Below are 20568 nucleotides of genomic sequence, written 5' to 3' on the forward strand. Positions count from 1 at the left end.
GGCCTTATGAAGATCCATGAAAAAGTATTCATGGATTCCAAGAATCCTTGGCTAGACCACTTCGTGCGGAAGCTCTGCGCGAAAAATCTATATCGCGCGAAAGCAGAGTGGTGACCTATAAACCTCGTACCGGGTCACTTCGCACCGGCGCACTCCCGAATTCAAATAGGGCGGATCTTAAAATCGGGCTAATCACTTGGGACCTACTGTAAGATTCCTCTGGAGTCCTACTTTGTATTTTTCGACGTTAAAAAGGTACTTTTATTTCAAGATAAGTTTCTAATAAAAACATAGGAAAATGGGTCGATAACGATGCCTTTCGTAACGTATATTTTTTATGTTATATGTTCGATTACTTCTTTTTTATGCTATACCTATACATCATCTTATCCCGTAAATTTTTTAATAGAACGATTTCGTGCAAATTGTTTAACCTTTTGCATTATAAGGTCATCTATGTCATGAAACAATATTTTATATTTTTCTTTAAAACTTTTGAATCGCCTCTTACATAATATCTCATTTACGTAATTAATAAAACACACAACTCAGTAGGAAAACTTTATTTAAAAATTACTTTCAAAGTATATATGTACCTGTGTGTGTGTGTATGTGTGTGTGTATGTGTGTGCGTATGTGTGCGTACATGACATATTAAAAATAGAAAAAATCAAATCAAAGCTGCTCGAGAAGAGACTAGGAAAATAAATTAAAGAACAAAGGGTTAAAGAAAATAAAAAAAAACCAACGACCGTATCAACTGATAAACGATATCGATATTAGATTATTAGTGCTTCCGCTCAAGGACGAATTACTATTAATTGACGCGACACGATTAACATCTTTGTCGAGCATGTAACATATGATACGAAGATGTTTTTCACGACTCGCCGCACCTAGAGCAGAAGGCATAAATAAATTTCGTCGCGTTCCCGTATTAAATGATTTATCGCGTCAATCTGTGACTTAAAAATCGAATAAAATCTACATAATAACAGCGTACAAAGGTCACGTTCTTATCTTTATAATAATAATAATAATAGGAAAAAATCAATACTTTCTATCCCGTTAATATTGTGATCAGGGTCCTAGATAAAAATAAAATGTTATGGTTCTCTAACGTTCTCTTCCAAATTTTTAACAGGATATAATAATTATTTATAAACCAATAAAAAAAAAATTCTCAAAAAATATTTCCCCATTATATGTATATACATATGTATATATATATAGATACGGAACGTATTGAACTAAATTATCATCTTTAATCGAAGTAGTCCTTTTTATCTTTTTTTTTCACAAGTCAAAAGAACAGCCTTTAGGTACATCCAATGCATGTTCACGCCTACCAGCTAAATAAAAAATAAAATTGATCAAACTCGTACGGGCGATGAAGTACTCCGAGTTAACGCTCGCTTATCAATTTTCCTCGTTTGGTTTACCAACGCATCAGTTATTCTCGCCCAGCGTATTATCTCTCCCCGAAGGCGTTTAGGCAACCGGCATGTGATTATAGTAGATATTATGTCAGATCAATCATGCGCTGGAGGCCTACGAATATGGGAAAATTGGAGGCATGTAGTAAATCGCTCCAACGTCTCGTTCCATCTTGCATTGATAATAACAACCTAAGTTATAACGTATATATATATATAGCTATATATGATATACACATACACACACACACATATATTATATCACACATATAACATAATCTTGATAAAACAAGCACCCTTTTCGTTCGTGTACTACATTTAATGTGTCGCATAAAAAGGTCTCCACGTTCTTCCCAGCGAAAACTTGACAGAAACTAGGACAAGGTTCTTTTAATACATCCAAAATCTAGATCGGGATATCGAATCTCTCGAAAAATTTAGGATTATAGGCTGAAAAATGTCTATAAGTGCTTTTAATCGTGCACGTTGCATTCCAATTATATTCGATCTCGTTCTCGCTAACAAAACAAATGTCGAACTGATTAACTTTTTAATATTATGTTATCGACTTGTTTGATCGACTTATTCATGTTAATCATTAGACTTTTTTATTAACGAAAATTATAGATTTCAATAATTACATATGGTTATGTACACATTTTTATTTAAATATTTCATTCTGGATATAAAAATAATTTTATCGTTATAGAAGTTATTTTAATCTATATTTTAAGAAAAATATATATTATAATATATATATATTAATATATATATATATAATATATATATATAATATATATATATATATATTAATATAGATATGTATCTATTAAAGGAAGTACTATATACAAATTTCAGCATAGGACAATCAGGTTTTCGATCGAATAGCACTATAGGATATATATTTCGCGTTCTTTCATATTTATATCGAATTTTTATGTATATATGTGTATGTTTATGTGCATTTGTACGAATACGCGCACGCGCATAATCAGAACGTATGCACTTGTAACGAGTATACGATGTACAATTCCGCACTATCGACGAGTATACGACAACCGAATGGGTTTCCTTTACCTTAGCCGAGCGGCCTACTGCACGTGTCCCGATTCGCTCTTCCAAGGTGAATGACAAACGATGAATTATCGGACTTCAAGCTCGCCGCCATTTCTTTGCTTTGTTAAAACATTCTCCCTCTCTCTCTCTCTCTGTCTCTCTATCTCTTTCTCCCTCCCTCTCTCACTCTCTCTTTCTCTCTCTCTCTCTCTTTCTCTCTCTCTTTCTCTTTGTTTAATAGGTCGCACATTACCCAGTTGTGTTCGTTCCATTCCGTGAACGATTTTCTAGCTTATCGATATTAAAGCTTTTCTACATATGAAACCAAGATATTCGTCATTATTGTAATGTATGTATGAATGAAAGGGAAGGATCGAAATAAATTTTTTTTCTAAATCGGGTGAATATTTTTTTATAGAAATTTGTAGAACGAGTAACACGATGGTAAAATGAGATAAATAGAAAGAGAAAAAGAGAGAGAGAAATATCAGATTTATCAGAATTTGATATCTTCTATCATATTTCTCAGGGATTTGTATATATATACGTATATACATGCATATATATACATATATATGTATGTATGTTGTATTTTGTATATTTTGTATATGTAATATATTGTATATATATTCTATATATAATATAATATTTATATATATATATATGTATATATATATAATATAATATTTATATATATATATATGTATGTGTGTGCGTGTGTGTGTGTGTGTGCATATATATATATATATAACATTATATATTATAAACATTATATATATTCGAATTTTCATTTTCGGATCTTTTCAAATTAGAAAATAATTTGAACGTATATTGTCGTGTAAACTTCGTCAAATATTATATTCAAATTCTATTTAAAACTTGGTTCTACAAGGTTTTCAGTTAATAATCGTACATACATTTACGAGTCGATCGATTCGTCATACTTAAGGTCACTAGTATTGATAAAGTTTGAGGATTATTATATGCAAAGTACATTTTTCCTTTTCTTTTTTTCTGTTTTAGTATTCTTTTTTTTTGCTTTCTTAATATTCATATTACATAGATACCTAATATAACAAACGTCTACAGCGGTTCAAATGCGAAAACGAATGGAACGTAATTGCCGTTGATTAAACAAACTATGTGGTATCTCTTGCAAGAATTGAAATTAATATTTCGTCGTTTCGAAAATTATTTCAAGTCTTCTTATTTCTTTTTCTCTTTTTTGTTTTACCTTTAAATAAACCGACGGATATTTAATATTCCATAGGACGACGGGACGAAAATTAAGATGGCTCATATAACGAGACCTGCCATTTCTCTCTATCTCTCTCTCTCGGTATAGTATGCAGCTCTCTATTTTTGACAGAGCGGTTGAAAATAGCTGAGCTTAAACTTCTGCTAGACACACTCTCTAAGCATTTGTACGTGTACACGTATGTATGTGTATGCGTTGAAGCAAACGACGGCATATAGGAATTGGGTCAGAATTCAACGACGAAGTGTCTCTCTTTCTTTCTTTCTCTCTCTCTCTCTCTCTCTCTCCCTCTCTTTCTCTCTCTTTCTCCCTCTCGTTCTCCCTCTCTTGAGCACATTTCTTTCGATTTATCGATCGGATTTATTGATTCTTTACACTACGTTACCTCATCGAAAAATCATTGAAGCTCGCAAAAATGTTCTATCTTCAATCTCTCTCTCTCTCTCTCTCTCCCTCTCTCTCTCTCTCTCTCTTACTCCCGAGTTACTAAGTTCTAGTTTTCTAGTGAGCATCGTAACGCGATACACGTAATTTTCAAGTAAATTCTACCAATCGAGCAACAGCGGCGACCTCGATCGTTATGTCGTTTTCCGTTCTCCATAGAAGGGAAATATTTCACGGTCGGATTTTTCCAAGACGGAGAGGGAAACAGGGAAATTGTGAAACGAAGAAAAGAATATGTCTCGTATAAAGGCAACGATGTCACACCAAGAGCACAGAGTAGCCGTACCGACTGTTGAAACAGCCGTTGCACTGTCTAAATTTAAATACGAGTCTCTCTCTCTTTCTCTGTCTCTTTTTCTAACTCTCTCTCTGTCTCTTTCTCTCTCTCTCTCTCTTTCTCTGTCTTTCTAACTCTCATACTAGTTCTCTTTCTCTCTTGCAAATGCAGTAGTTGCATAACCTGGCATGAAATACATGCACCGGCGCAACCCACGGAAGTCAGACCCAAGCGTTGAACACCTTTTCGAAGAGACCTCACGATTATTACCGTACCACCACAAGCTGAGAACGCGAAGTACACGCTCTCCTATAGCTATATCTGTGCTGGACGATCGATAACGCAATACCACCCGACTAAAAAGTCAAAAGAACACCTACGCCGTCGCTCTTGACTGCGTAACGTTGAAAATAATAGTTTTTTATTTCGCCTAGATCTATCCTAATTTTGTGTTCTGATTATTGAAATTTTTAGGTTTTTTATATAGTTCGAGAAAGGTTAATAAATAAGTTTACGGAATGCTTAATTGAAATATCTATCGTCAATGATAAATTAATAATTAGATGACAAATAACGAGTTCTCGATTAGTAATAAATACGATTCGTTGCAAAAGACATCAATGGATCGATAAATTTTCAATTTAACATGAAATATATGTCAACATATATGTTGTGTCTATGCATAGATGACAGAGTGCAAAAATATCATAGCGATAGAAGGAAACCTACGTTAATCGCACAAACAATGCATGAGTACGCAACGTTTCAAATGCATCTTGAATCACTAAGATGAATCAAAGTCAATGAAATAGATTAATGAAAAACTGGAAAATGAACTTGACGAAATGAAGTTAACGTAAATAATTTTGGAAACTTATTTAAAAGTTTAAGAGGCGATAAACGATAAAAAAGAAACAAACAAACAAAACACCTATGAAGATTCACCTGCTGAAAGGGCGGTAACTGCAGCAGGTCCCTCTCCTCCGTAGTAATCTCGAACGTTGGCGCCGGCTGAGGTGGATAGATATTACCCTTTCCAGGATAAGACGTGCTCCTGCGAAATTGCCTAACTGGACTAATGCAGGAAGGATGAGCAGCAGGTCCAGGATGTCCCGGAAACGTGGGACTTGGTTTCCTTCCTTGAAGGCCAGCGACAGCTGCGGCAGCAGCGGCAGCATGAAGAGAGGAGTGCAGAGGTGGTAGATTGGGAACGGATCTACCGCGGCTCCAAGGAGAAAGACCTGGACTTGCGACGGCAGCGGCCGTTTGAGGTCCTCCGCCCCATTGTTGTGGTGCTTGAGGCCCACCCGACCACGCGGCATAACTTTTACTGGGTAGATATACGCCTGGATGTGAGGTCGGCGGTGGTTGTTGTTGTTGTTGTTGGTGTTGTTGTTGCTGTTGCTGTTGTTGTTGCTGTTGTTGCTGTTGTTGTTGTTGTTGTTGTTGCTGAGGTGTGGATACAGGAAGGCCATGCCTGGTGGTCGGGGCACCAGCCGCGTTACCGTGTTGTTGTGGAAAATTATGACTCGCTGTGATCGCTCGCCGAGTACTCGTCGAAACAGCCGCAGCTGCCGCCGTGCCGGCAAAAAGGCCGGCCGGTCCTCCAGTCGGAAAATTTTGAAAAGCAGCAATCGAGCCGTTTACCGGCAGAGCCAGACTCGTGGTATCATCTGCCCAAAGACTCGGCACCCTAGCCGGATCGCTGAAACCTTGAAGGGCTGAGGTCGTGCTACACGCAATGATCTCCTTTTCCGTTGAAGAGGGCGTCGTCGGTGTTATAGCGATACTCTCGACCTCAACCGCGTCCTTGGACTTCTCCTGAGGACCACCAACATTATCGAGGGCAGCGCTCGGCGAGAGGGGCGCCGGCTTTCCCGTATTTTGCTTTTCTATCAACAGATCGTCCTGCATGTTGGACGTTGTCAGGGCTATGGTCGCGCTTGAGCTACTACCGATCGACGATTTTGGCCCGGACAAGGTACTCGAGAAGAGACTCGTTGTGCCGAAGTCCCCCATATATCACCGGAACTCGGCCCTCTCTTCTTGTATCCTATACTGTCCTCTCCTATCCTGTCCTTCTACCTCTTCCTCTTCTTTCCCTCTCTTTCGTGTTCCTCTTCTTGCAAATATACGCGAGTATTTCGTGTCCAGACGCAAACGAAAATTGGTTTCGAACCGACTCGTCGTTGTCGTCCTGTTGACGCCGCGGACGTCGTCAACGCCGAGCCGAGCTCGCGAGAGACGGCTATCGATCCACGCCGCGCGCGTAAAAACACCCACGAATCCCGGAAGCTGAGCGCGCTACGGCAAATCTTTCGATTCTCCTCGCCCTTGCTGTATATCCTTCCTTCTTTCCTTCCTTCCTTCCTTCTTCCTTCCTTCCTTTCTTCCTTTCTTCCTTTCTTCCTTCCTTTCTTCCTTCTTTTTTTCCTTTTTACTTTACTTCTTTCTCTTATCTTCACTCTTTCCGTACTACAGATCTTCGTCCTCTAGCCTTCTACTTTGCTACTTCCACTTTCTACGTAAAAAAACTTTAGAACCGAGAGCCCGGCCGAGATCCACCGATACCACGTCGACCCGATGGCATTTCTCTGGCCTATCTCTTATCTCGTGCGAGCAGCACTCGATCCTCGTCACTCATAATTTCACCAACACCAATTTTTGTAATTAATCTCGTTTCCCTTTTTTCTTCTCTCTCTCTCTCTCTCGCTCTCTCTCTCTCTCTTTCTCTCTCTATCTATCTATCTATCTATCTATCTGTCTCTCTATCTATCTCTTTCTCTCTCTCTCTTTCTCTCTTTTTCTCTCTCTCCCTTTCTCTTTTTCTATCTATCTTCTTTATCTGTTTATTCTTCGATTGATCGCACTTACCCTAGCGTCATCGACATAACTCTCTTCTTCCTTCTCCTCCTCGACAAACGACACCGCAAGAAAATAATCACACCGAAGTAATCCTCCCTTCGTTCGGTCACTCGCGCACTTCTCTTTCGTACCTGGACGCTCTTTGGAGAGCGTCCTTGCCGTGCCGAGGAGGGATCCGCGCGAGATACACGCGGCACGGTACCGTCGCCGTCTACGGTCGAACTTGGACGAGCTACTACGACGACTCCTCGTCGTTGCACACCGTCCTCCTCCTCCTCCTCCTCCTCCTCTTCTTCCTCCTCCACCTCCACCACCTCCTCTTCCTATCTAGCCCTTCCCCCCCACCGCCCCTCCGCGCGCGCTGCCCCGTATCGTTTACTCGATCGATCACCGATAAGCCTCAACGCGAGTCCACCTCGCGATGTAACACACCGCGGAACACGCAGCACACCTTTCAAACGTATACGATGACGGTAATGGTTCTTTGAACAGATTCTCTTGTCTATTTCTTTCTCGAAAACAAAAATTTTGCTATTACGAATCAACCGAAGACAGAAAGGAATGAAAGAGGAACGAAAGAAGGGTGCGAGCGCGTTACTTTTTTTTTTATCTTCCTCGTAGCACCGAAACGAAGAAAAGCAACCAAAAAAAAGAGGGAAGGGAAAAAAAAGGAAAGAAAAGAAAAGAAAACAAGAGGAAGCTTATTTTTCTTTTTCTCTTTTCCGTTTGCTGCAAGCTAGCGACTTGTTCCAGACAACATAATTTCACCCCCGCCGCGTCTCTTGGTCGATTCCGAAGTTCCTCGTTGGTGGCGGCGAGTCGCAGTTTGCTCGCCTTTTCATTCTACGTCGTTTTTGATAAAGAGTTCGTAAAAAGTAATGTGTTATAAAGAAGCTAACACTTCGTAATCCTCCTCTACCGATCTACAACCCAACCGACATGGATCGTTTCTGTCTCTCCTCTTTCGTATGACTTCTTCTCGGAGTGATCAAGAGAAAACGAGATAAAGAGAGGGCGCGTGTGCGAGCGTGCGAATGAGTGAGAGAGATAAACAGAACTTGCTAGGAGCAAGCGAGAGGGCGCGCCTGTAAGAGAGTGAAAGAAATAGAAACAGAGAGAGAAAGATAGAGAGGAAAGAGAGAGAGAGAGAGAGAGAGATCGAGTGAGAGGGAGCTAGACGGGGTGGCGAACGAAACGATTCGACGACGGCGGCTTTGGTGGGTTGTCTGTTCAACTCCTCCTCAAACGTAATACGTCTCATGCGTTATCGTTGTGACTTTTTCAACACTCTGCCGACTACTCTAGGTCTGACCATACCACTGGATCGACCACGGAGACCAACTTCTTATCGTATAGAGTAGCACGTATAAAGGTTCCTTAGTGTAACGTGTAAAAGAAGAATTTTTACACCTTCTCGAAATAATATTCACTGTCCTCTATTCTTTCTATTTTCTTTTCTTCTCACCAGCCTCACCGTCGTCGTCGTTGTCGTCGTCGTCGTGTCCGTGTTCGTCTAACGTCCTTCGAACGTTCTATTTCGTCGTCTTCGTCGTTTCTCGTTATTCTTGTATTTTTGATAAATTGTACTGTTACTCGCTAGTACGATAACTAGCTAGTTGCCTATCTGTTTGTCTGCCTGCAGCCTGCCAGCCTGCCTGCCTGCCAGCCAGTCTGCTTCCTTGCCTCCTGCCTGGCTGCTTGCTAGTTCAGTCTAGGTGATAGTGACAGAGGTGGGGTGCTGCTGGTGGTAGCGTTGATGGTGGTACTTCTTCTGTCTTTCTCTAACACGTTGATGCGTCGCGCGCCGACGTTGTCCACGCACGCGCCTTGAATCACGTTGGCCCACCATCGCCTCTACCAAAAGCACCGATGTAGTTATCTCTATCTTCTTTATGCTACCTCGTGCTAGTTGTCCTCTTCCTCTTTATCTCTCCTTCTCCCTATCTCTCTCTCCCTCTCCCTCTCTCTCTTTCTCTCTCTCTCTCTCCCTCTCTCTCTCTCCCTCTCTCTCTCTCCCTCTCTCTCTCTCTCTCCCTCTCTCTTTGTGTTCGCATTTACCTCCGCCCACACTTCCTTCATGTCTTCTTGCCATCAACGTCGCACCTTTCGAATCTACAAGCTCTACGAAAGTTCACAGGACCGTAGACGAGTCTTCTTCTTCTTCTTTTTCCTCGATCACAAAAAATTAAGAATGAATGTTTTACAAGATATGGAATATTTCTATGTTTAAATACTTTTTTTTATTTTCAAGAACGATGATTATTGTTTTAATAGAAACGATCAGAATTCCTAGTCATACGTAATTGAACTTAGAATTCAGTACGTACGAATTTACATGTACGTACGTGTATATGTATATTTATATATGTGTATATGTACATATAAATATATATATGTACTTCGTACACCTGTCGTAAAAGAGTCACGCTGATAAGATATCGACGATGCTTGCTGCCTTGCGTACATGTGCGCAAACGTAACGGTAGCCTGACAGTGGAGTAAACAGACAAGAATGATGCAATCGTTCTGCTCGAAAAGCGGAACGATTCGAGGACAATGTTGGAAAATATAGAAATTGCTACTTAGATTTTACGAATTAACTCGATCAGTTAAGCACGTAATTCTCTTGAAAATTATTTTGGAGGAATCATGATAAAAAATAAATTTTCTTAACATTTCAAACTGTCAAAGTTCTTTGAACTTTAACGATAGGATATATCTTCTTACTTTCTTTTTTCGTTGTGCTGAAGAAAAAAACACACTGTTATCGAACGACACAAGCTGATAAATATATATAATTGTATAACTTCAAGATAAACGTCTTAAAATGTCTTACGTGTTCATACATTACATTATATTTTTCTTTTTTGCATTTATTTATATTGATCCTACTGTAACGTTAAGTAAACAACGAATTAGAATAAGAATGTTTTTTATCATTATAATAGATACAAATTTACGGGAAAAGAAAAAATTTCGTCGGTTCTATTGACAGGTTACTATCTCAGCACAATAAACTACATTACCATCAAAAAGAAGAATGCAACGCCACTATTGTAAAGAATCGTAACTAAACGTACGTTGAACGTATGCGTATCTTACCATTAAATTGTAATTTTCTATCTTACCGACTAACGATTACAAAATTAATTACGAAATTAACGAGTATCGAGTAAACGTAGAAACAATAATTCAAAAAGTTAAGATGGCCATGTTACCATCAACTTTGTAATTGGATTGATTGGCAGTTCATTTCGTCGCTCATTTTGGTACATACAGTAATATATTCGATTGAAATGTATATACACAATTATTTCTCTAATTGTAAGTATTAAAAATGAAAACGAATATATCAGATGAATGTATTGTATTGTGTCAAGGTAAACACATCATAGTGATAATTATTTGACTTTACGATGACCTTGGAGAGTCTTGTGAAAATCACGTTTAAATTTTTAAATTAAATCCTATATTCTTTTAACTGACACCAAACCGTTTTTAAAACACTACCTACACATGTGTTTTGCATAAGCCATTGTTGAGTTATTAAGCTTTATATTATGAGCGTCGTCTACGTGTCATTGTTAAGAATACATTTACACATTTTCCATTGAAATGACTCAATTCAATTGTTTTTTTTTGTGTCCTAAAAGCACACAAAGTCTGAATGAGCTATAATTTAAGTACTTACTTCCCGCGATGTACATCGCGGTATAATGCTAAAAATTTAAACATGATCATCACTAAGCTCTCCAAAGTCAAATAATTATAATTACAATGTTATCCCTTGACATCACATAACATTCGTCCGAAATATTTTTTTGCAGTTTTAATCGTTTCAGGAAAATAATCACGTATATACATTTAAAGCGAATATACTGTATAGGAGTGATTCTACAAAAATAGAAATTTTTTACAGCTCTTATTTTCTTATATTTTAATTAACATTAAATTAAATTATATTCTCAATACAAAGGAAAATAATAATTGTAAGTACATAGATAAATAATGAAAAAACTGTCAAAGAATAATTTATTTGTTTTCAAAAATTATCTTATAAGAAATTTTTAATATTCTGCTGTGTCAAAAATCCAGAATTCAAATTACAACATACCGTCGTAAAATTTTTATAGAATTAATTATTAAATTCTGTTTTATTGATAAATAATACGATTAAACTTTGTCCCAAGTTTTAATTCTCAATTTTCTAACGTTAAAACTATTTGCATTGTAATATCAAATAATACGATCTCAGTGAAATAGCCACTTGAAACGTATGAATAAGTTTGAAGTGAAGTTAGTACGCGTCATAAGTTTGGCGACGAGTCGTTATTTTTGTTCATTCCTTTTCGCATAATCTGTTGGTGAGCATATGTTAGGTCAGTCAACTTTTCAATATTCTGGTAAATGTTATTTTAAAAGTTTATTATTTTTAATAACTTTCTTTTAATGTAAATTTTCAACTATTTAAATTCCTACAATTCAAATGAGATTTTTTAAACTTATAATTGCAAAATTTTCAAACCTTTGTTCTCAATCTCCTAAAAAACAACGTGACAAAGGAATGAACACTAAACAGAGGATTATGATAAATGTATATTAAAACGAATGTATTTTTATGTTTAAAGAGCGCTTCATATTGTTTCCTTATAATTATTACTCTGTAAATTATAATCAAATTTTTTTCAGTCAGAATTATTAGAAAATGGCACAAAGAAAAACTAAGTAAACAATAAATATTTATTATTTTTCGAAATCTTAAGAGACCATGAAATAATGAAGAGCATACAATATAATTTTATAATAAGTTTAATTATTACTTTACAAAGATTGTTAATTAAAAACAAAAACTTCAAAATTAATTTATAATAACAAATAAAAAATAATACTTTTTTTGATTCAATAAATATTCAATCAATATTTACACTATTATTTTGTATGCATAATTGATATCTTGTAATCATATTTCTTTGTATATTTTGTAATATTTCAGATGTTAAGTGTAAGATTAACAGTTCAGTTAATTAACTCAGAAGTGTAGGATATTTTATTTCCTACTCTTAAAATATCTAATACATGAAATCATGAAACTTTTTTTAATAAATATTTTTTTTCTTATTGCTCCTAACAAACGAGATATTCAACTGGTCCTTAATTTATAAAAAGAAGAATTAAATAGTTATGAATTGTTAAGTGACCAAACATTTTGGAGACCTCAAATTTATGTTTAATTTTGATTAAAATTTAATATGAACAAAACAATAAAAAATAAAGTATATAAACATATTACAAAGTATATTAACATATTACAACAAAATAAATTCAGTAAAGACATGATAAATAAGTATATGAAGTGATAATTTTCCAATGACTATGTTCTCCGAATATTTATGAGAGTAATTGTAATTTATTTATTGTTATCTTATTTATAATTAAACGTGATAAGTCAAAAGATGTAAAAATAAAGTTTAATATCTGCATTAATAAGTTCGAATTTATTATCTTTTTATTCCTTAAAAATCTCCCTATCTTATTCATACGAAAACTTGAAGAAGTTAAGAATATAAAAAGGAATAATTTCATTCTTACAACTTAAACACTTCCAATGGAAAAATACGAAAGAAATGAAAGAAAAGTATCAAATGAGATTTTCATTATATCCATTGTTACAGTTGTATATTATTAAAATAGATAATATTTCGTAATATTCAAAATGTTCATTACTTAATTAATCATTACTTAATTAATCAGATTTGTTTATTACAAATTATATATGAATTAATAGAAATAAATATCACCAATTTAAATATTATCACTAGTATTCTATTATTTTTAAAATACCAATCTTTTTAAGAATCAAGTGCATTTTACTTTTGTTTAATAAGATTACAAAAATTAAAAAATATGTCTTTTTGATGGACCACTTCAAATTCTTCAATTTTATTAACTAACCGCATGCGCACTATGTAATTGCACAGTGCTGCCCTCATCACTTAATCGACGATTTTATACTTACTCCTTGAGTCATACGTTTTGACGTTCTATAAATCTAAGAGTACGTAAGAGTACGTAAGATCAAAATCAGTTTTTTTGCACTTGATTGGTTATAATAAAAAATGAATAGGCTTTTCGGACGTGCAAAACCAAAAGAGCCATCTCCAAGCATTACCGATTGTATTGCTGGTGTAAGTGTTTTTAACTTAATAAAAAAACAGATTGATAACAGTATTTATTTTGTGATTTTTATGTGTTATTTTTATATATTATTAATGATTTTCATTTAGGTGGACAGTAGAGCAGATTCAGCTGAAAAGAAAATTGCACGTTTAGATGCCGAACTAAAAAAATACAAAGATCAAATGGTCAAAATGAGAGAAGGCCCAGCAAAGAATGCTGTCAAAGCTAAAGCCATGCGTGTTCTTAAACAGAGGAAAATGTATGAAGCACAAGTAGATAACTTACGCCAACAAGCATTCAATATGGAACAAGCAAATTATGCTACACAAACATTAAAAGATACTCAAGCAACAGTGGTTGCAATGAAGGATGGCGTTAAACAAATGCAAAGAGAATTTAAAAATATAAATATAGATGACATCGAGGTATGTTATTTTTATATACATATAAAGATAAAAAACTGAAGTGTCAATTGTGTATCTCTTATGCAGGATTTACAAGATAATTTGGCCGATATGTTGGAACAAGCTGATGAAGTGCAAGAAGCAATGGGTCGTAGCTATGGAATGCCAGATATTGATGAAGATGAACTTGCCGCTGAATTAGATGCTCTTGGTGATGAGATTGCTTTAGATGAGGATACATCTTACTTAGATGATGCGATCAAAGCACCTAATGCTCCTGATAAGGAGCCAGGTTCTAGTTCTGTTAGGAACAAGGTAATTATTTATACAAATATATATTTATTTAATACTTATATTATTATACATATATTTATTCATCTAATTTGTTTTTAGGATGGTGTGTTGGTGGATGAATTTGGATTACCCCAAATTCCAGCTAGTTAATTCATTAATATGTTAAGTTTAACGCATAAATAAGTGATACGTTAATGTTGATTATGGTCTCCAAAGACAAGTAGCTTATATAATATAAATATGCTTTTGCAATATCCTTAAAGGGATAAAAGAAACTACAAACAATTAATTAGAACATTCTTATATAAAAAAAAATGATTTTTACTTTATACAATTATTATAATTTTATTATTACAAAAAATACACTATTTTTATTGAAATTATTTTATGTTAAACTATTTGATTAAATTAATAAATCACTTACAATTACAATACAATTCCTTGTTATTCTAATGTTTCCACACATACAATTCTTAAAGTGTTTGCAATCGTGAAATATGCCTTTGTTTTTGATTTTGAAGCTCCATGTAATGTTCACATAAATTAAAGATAATTTCTTTGCTATCTAAAAATTGTGAATTTTCAAATCCAGAAACTTGGGAATAGTGGTGAACATGTGCCTAAAATAATAAGCATGATTAGCAATTTTTGTTCTTTCAACTTCATTTGCAAAGTTGGAAAATAATTATACTAAATATTTTATTATCATTATTACCTTTCGACGATATAATTTTGTAAACTGGTCGATTAAATTTGTAAACATACAAGAAATAGCTGAGGTATTAAGCAAGCACAACAGAGATGTTGTATGTCCAGGTGGAGGTACTGAACATAAACCTATTTTTATTGAATTCTTACTCCATGGTGTAAATTTAGCTTTACTTTGAAATCTACAAATAATAATGCACATTATATAATATTTTATTACCTATTAACATATTTATATATAATGTTATATGCTAACAAAATTATACCTTTCAATATTTCGTTTCATGCCAGTTATAGAAAATTGTCCTCTTCCAATATATGCGGAACTCAAAACAACAGAGTCTGACTGTAGTGGATGTACTTTAGTCAACTGGTTATTCCGAGACAATGCATTAGTAAACAGCATATCTTGAAGCCTTCAATATTTTTAATCATGATACACTTGTATAATGATGCTTAAAAATTTACTTACTTTGAAGCATCTGTAGCAAAAAATTTAGGTGCTGTCAAAGCTATTGGTCTAACACTACTAAATATATAATGCATCTTTTTATATGGAACAAGACTTGTAGCTAAATCACTGATGTCTATATTTAAATTTCCAGGAAATCTGGAGCCACTGTAAATAAATTAATTTATAACCTATAATCATTATTCTTTTTTAAAATTCATATAATAAGAAAAATTTATTACCTAGTCAAATGAAGAAGCATATTAACGATAATACTATTCATATCCTGAAATGGTAAACACAAAGCATTAAAATTAGCCTGATCTATATTATCATTATTCCTTATTTGAGTTTCACATATTTTTAAAAGTGCATTATTTTCAGCTGGAAATACACAAGTAGCATGTTCTATCAACTCTCTTGTCGCTAACAATGTATTGTATGGACCTGTAATAACATCTTCCATGCCTGCAGGATATATGCAAGACACTAATCTGTAAAACAAAAAATGTTTTTATTAACTACCAAAGGAATATTATTTTTTCTATGATCAATAATATATTTAATCTAATATTACTAATACTATATACCTATCTACATGAGGATAACTGTCGCTTAACATTTTCAAAGTTGCTGTTCCTAAACCAGAACCAGTTCCACCAGCAACAGAATGCAAAAGTAAAAATCCACCTAGATAATCACACAATTCAACAGACTGCCTTATTACTTCTTCGATTCGGTCATGATATTCTGTACCATGAGTATAATATCCCATGGCCCTTTAAACAATCATAATCATTATTTTATATTAATGTTTATTTTTCATTTACCAATTCTACCTTACCAATTATTTGCAGAACCAGGATAATTTGTCACCGTACAAGTTCTATTAAATAATTCACGCAATGGTCCTTGTTGAAATCGCCCTACAACACTATCTTCCATATCTATTAGAATGGCCTTCAAAGATAACTTAATGTTATTTTATTATTATGAATATTTCTGAAATTTTAAAAAATATAATACAGCACCCTAGCTTTAACTTTTGCTGCATTCAATTCTGCTATTGTTTTGAAGCATAAATTATCTGTATCTCCAGGTACATGAAAAAAACTGTAAAATCCATCCCATAATGCGTCTATATTCTTAATATGATTTCGTTGTATCTTAAGAAGATTGACGAATCTATTTTTAATTTGTATACCATATTCGTGTAAAGCTAAAGGCCAAAAAGCAGACCCTATTTGATTGCCGCATTGACCAACTAAAATAAATAATTAATATAATAAAATCCAAAATTATCTTAAAACTCTCATATAATCGAAAATAATTAAATTACTTTTACCTTGTATTGTTATAAACTGACTCATTTTACATTTCTGAAATTCAACAATTTTATTTTAATAGAATACTGCACCTTATGCGTTATTTGTAATGTTTCAATAATTGTTTGCAATTTATGATACGTTCGCGCCAATTTTGATTATATAAAGTGTGAGATGGTTAATAATCGATTTTTCTCTTATTCTCGACATCGTTTCTTGCAATTTCTCGAGTCTTATTCATCAGCGCCAGCTCGAATTTCAAATCTTCTACTGCACAATTCAGAGTGCCATAAGTTTTTAAGAGAGCGGTTTATATTTTATTAAAAAATAACCGATCGATGTGTATATATATATAAGAACATATATAAAAATGAAAACAATAATCAGTATATTAAAAATCATTTTTTTTTTGATAAATTTGCAGAATTTCTCTGCAAGATGTGCTGTTCCTACAGATGCAAGTGAGTTTTATATAACCTATATCATATTATACTTTTGATAATTAATGTTATTTAAGAAAGTAATAGAATATATTGTTATTTATAATTTTTATTACTTTTATATATATATATATGTATATATATATATATTTTAATATAAAATAAATTAGTAATCCTAATTACAATATGTACTGATAATAATTTTCTAATATTACAATTTATTTATTTGTCTAGTTCACTACATAGAACCGGGAAAAGTCATTGTAAATGATAAACCAGGATTGCAAGTATTCTGTCATAGAGCAAAGTCAAAATATGTAATAAATATGTGGAAAACAATAACGGTAAAACCAAATTTATAAGTTATGAAACAAATCTTTCAATATTACATAATAAAATTATAAGAAGTAATGCATTACAGATGAATTTAGATATTAACCTGGACACATATGATTTATATGATGGCAAAACACCTCAAGAAGTTTTTGAAAAACATGAAAATAATCAGCGATTTTGGAAGTTTAACTTTTTTGGTACAAAAAAACACAAATTACTTAAAATTAATCCATTTGAAACTACTTGTATTGGTGTTTATATTTATGAATATGATGGATTACGATATACTATTAGTATGACTCAAGCACGTAAGTTTGAAATTTATAAGTATATAATATAAATGTGTTAAAGGATATTTATTCATCATTTGGGTTGTCTCTATTAGGTGTAGATATTGAGGAAGTACTAATGGCTATGGTAGGAGTTATATTATTTTGGTCAGCTAGAAAACTGAGTCATAATCCTTTATTCTACTATTTATGTGGCATTAGTCTTGGAGTTACAGCTTCTCTTTTAGTTTTAATATATTTTACTAGTAAATTATTTCCACGTGTAAGTATAAAAAAATATTTTCTAAGTATATTTCATATTAATATTAATCTTATTTATCAGGGAAAATTTATGTACTTAATGGTTGCTACTGGTTGGTCAATGTCTTTTTACCTTGGTCAAATATTATGGGAAAACGCACAATTGATAGTATCACAGTACATAGAATATGTTATGTGGTATATTCTAATAACTTCACTAATCAGTTTTCTTATTTGTTATCGTTTTGGTCCAGTTACTAATAAGAGAACAAAACAGATTATACAATGGTTCTTACAGGTTCAGTATTCATATAAAAGACTAGTAAATTAAAAAGTTTTATGTTAGTTAATATTTCGTATCTTATATCACTTTTATGTGTAGGGTTTAGGTTTACTATTAATTTATTATAGCAGTTATTTCTACGAAGCAACATTTTTAAACTGCGTAGTAATCATTCTTTTGAATAATTTTCCAATTGCTACCATATACAAAGGAAAACAATACTGGTAAGCTTATTATATAAATACATTTAATATTTTAAATTTTATTAATTAGATTTATTAACTATTTTTAAATAATAAAATTTTGTAGTCATAGAAATAAGGCTTCCAGAAAATATCCAAAATATCGGCATTGACTGCCTTTAAAATTTCTATTCGCATTTGTTTTTACTTTTGGAGCATACCAATTGTTTTTAACTTCTATATTTATTCTTAATACGAATAATACATTAAAGATATATAATCATATAATCATATTGCACTATATTTTATTATGATTTTGTATTATTTTAATAAAGATTTGTTACAAATTATCAGTTATTTTTCAATCATTTATCAATTATATTTATAAATATAAGAATATATTCTTATATCTTATATTAGGAAAAAAATGTTTCCTGAAAGGAGAAAATTATTAACAGATAATGAATATCGTAAAGAGGGTATACAAGAGACTAAAAAGGCTTTAAAAGATTTACAACAATACTGTTCTAGTCCTGAATGTAATCCTTGGAAAACAGTTTTAAAATTAAAGGATCCCATAAGGTTTAATATATTTTATAATTGTTTATAAAACTTATAAATGATAACGAATTATTTGTTTTTGTAAATGCAACATATAAATAAATATATTACGTTACAGATTCGCAAAATTTATCGAAGGAGATTCACATTTGTCTGACGAAGAAATAAAAGAACATGATGCGGAAATTACAAGAATCGTCGAAGAGTACGAATATACAGACGATGATGATTTTTGACATAGTCTTTTCTTTATATATATGTATATATATATATATGTATAAAATATATATAATATATATATATATATAAATATAATACATATAATATATAATATAATGTAAAATATATATATATATATATATATATATATATATATATATATATATATATATATATATATAAAAGAAGAATACAATCACGTGGTTGAAGCAAGTACGAAATGAGACTGATTTTGTCACAACGACAGAACGTTTATATAAATAAAAAAATAAGCGTTCGAGACGAGCTAGACAGAAAAAACGAATAGATAATATTAAGTTATTATTCATACCTTTAATTTACTCATTTAAAAATTATTCATCCAATTTTAAAAAACGTATTGTATGTTCTTCTACAATTATGCACTTCAGAATTTCCAGCTGAAGTACTGCATTTATGAAGAGATCATAATTGAATGAAATTTCATTTCACTAGAAATTCTCTATTGTTCTCAGGTGCATTTACATGTCGAACAATATGAGTCTACGAATTAGAACCTCAATGATATTATGCTCCTTAAATGCACTACACATAGTGATTTATAAAGATTCGCATATGAATATTCATATTTGTCTTTTCTAATCTGTACTATGAAATTGTTGCGTTATTTGTTTAGTCGTTACCACGACAGGATGAGAGTATAATTTTGTAAAAAAAAAAAAAAAAAAAAAAAAAAAAAAAAAAAAAAAAAGAATAAACAAACAAAAAAAAGATTAGAAAAAAAGAAAAAACATTTTCTTAATGAGACGAACAATAAAAATATTTATTCCATTCACTATCGTGTATGATCGATTCAAATGACCCGACTGAAACAATGCACGATAGACAAAGAGAGATATCGTTTGTTGGCAAACTTTTGAACGAACTACTACGTCCAAGCATCGAAATATTTTTCTCCACGATTTGGAATCATAACGAGACTTCCCTCGAAGCGGTATGGAAGCATTGTTTACCATCGTATGCCGTCGACAACGAAAACGTCGTGAGAAAGCCTAGCTGGATTCCCCAGGGAGTCGAGATTTTTAACGTTCCTCTTCGTCCTATGCTGTCTATCCAAATAGCAAGCTGTTGGAAGAAAAACGGAACAGAGGAAACGCTTTGTCGTGAAGACTAGGATGTGGGTCAGTAATCATTCGGAGTCTCATTTCCCTTTTTATTTCTTTTTTCTTTTTCTTTTTTCTTTCTTTTCTCAGATGTATACGACGACCACGCGACGGAGTTTGCTACAGAAGTGTAGAAACATCACGACGAGCTAGGTACGCTGCTACCCTGCGGTTCGTTTG

At 33.1% G+C, this 20568-nt stretch overlaps 4 protein-coding genes and 1 long non-coding RNA gene across 7 annotated transcripts in view; 2 read left to right on the forward strand and 3 right to left on the reverse strand.

Annotated features, from left to right (window-relative positions):
* orb2 (cytoplasmic polyadenylation element-binding protein orb2) overlaps positions 1–7605 on the reverse strand; it is a 132362-nt gene extending 124757 nt beyond the window's left edge. Inside the window, exon 1 of the mRNA XM_035863986.2 lies at positions 5417–7605. Coding sequence (XP_035719879.1) covers positions 5417–6490 — 1074 coding nt within the window. The 5' untranslated portion in view covers positions 6491–7605. The remainder of the gene's footprint in view (positions 1–5416) is intronic.
* Positions 621–5367, reverse strand: LOC118440651 (uncharacterized). The gene is made up of 3 exons (XR_004837883.2): positions 3727–5367; positions 2514–2804; positions 621–1551 (listed from the first exon to the last, which is right to left on the reverse strand). It is a non-coding gene; the product is annotated as an uncharacterized LOC118440651 (long non-coding RNA).
* Positions 7606–13326: 5721 nt separating the features above from the next.
* Positions 13327–14562, forward strand: Vps60 (vacuolar protein sorting 60). The gene is made up of 4 exons (XM_035863434.2): positions 13327–13521; positions 13621–13938; positions 14005–14232; positions 14311–14562. Exons 1-4 carry the CDS (start codon positions 13453–13455, stop codon positions 14359–14361), a joined length of 666 nt encoding a protein of 221 aa, XP_035719327.1. The 5' UTR covers positions 13327–13452; the 3' UTR covers positions 14362–14562.
* A 19-nt stretch (positions 14563–14581) lies between these two features.
* On the reverse strand, positions 14582–16954 carry LOC118440432 (tubulin epsilon chain). 2 transcript variants are annotated; one of them, XM_035863430.2, is made up of 9 exons: positions 16716–16954; positions 16402–16634; positions 16215–16330; positions 15961–16149; positions 15613–15864; positions 15392–15538; positions 15186–15335; positions 14927–15101; positions 14582–14831 (listed from the first exon to the last, which is right to left on the reverse strand). In XM_035863430.2, the coding sequence occupies exons 1-9, from the start codon at positions 16738–16740 to the stop codon at positions 14685–14687; spliced, it is 1434 nt and encodes a 477-aa protein (XP_035719323.2). In that variant the 5' UTR covers positions 16741–16954; the 3' UTR covers positions 14582–14684. The 2 variants fall into 2 exon arrangements, with proteins under 2 accessions (XP_035719323.2, XP_085514432.1); XM_085658306.1 differs by lacking the exon at positions 16716–16954 and having other exon boundaries at positions 16215–16317; positions 16402–16496.
* Nemp (Nuclear envelope integral membrane protein) lies at positions 16924–19263 on the forward strand. Of its 2 annotated transcripts, XM_035863431.2 has the most exons (8): positions 16924–17156; positions 17370–17479; positions 17557–17779; positions 17857–18023; positions 18084–18299; positions 18384–18508; positions 18887–19048; positions 19146–19263. In XM_035863431.2, the coding sequence occupies exons 1-8, from the start codon at positions 17066–17068 to the stop codon at positions 19261–19263; spliced, it is 1212 nt and encodes a 403-aa protein (XP_035719324.1). In that variant the 5' UTR covers positions 16924–17065. The 2 variants fall into 2 exon arrangements, with proteins under 2 accessions (XP_035719324.1, XP_035719325.1); XM_035863432.2 differs by lacking the exons at positions 18887–19048; positions 19146–19263 and adding an exon at positions 18594–18754 and having other exon boundaries at positions 16925–17156.
* The last annotated feature ends 1305 nt before the right edge of the window (positions 19264–20568 follow it).

The sequence above is a fragment of the Vespa mandarinia genome, chromosome 7 (assembly GCF_050613455.1).
Source record: "Vespa mandarinia isolate Hongniang chromosome 7, ASM5061345v1, whole genome shotgun sequence".
NCBI lineage: Eukaryota > Metazoa > Arthropoda > Insecta > Hymenoptera > Vespidae > Vespa > Vespa mandarinia.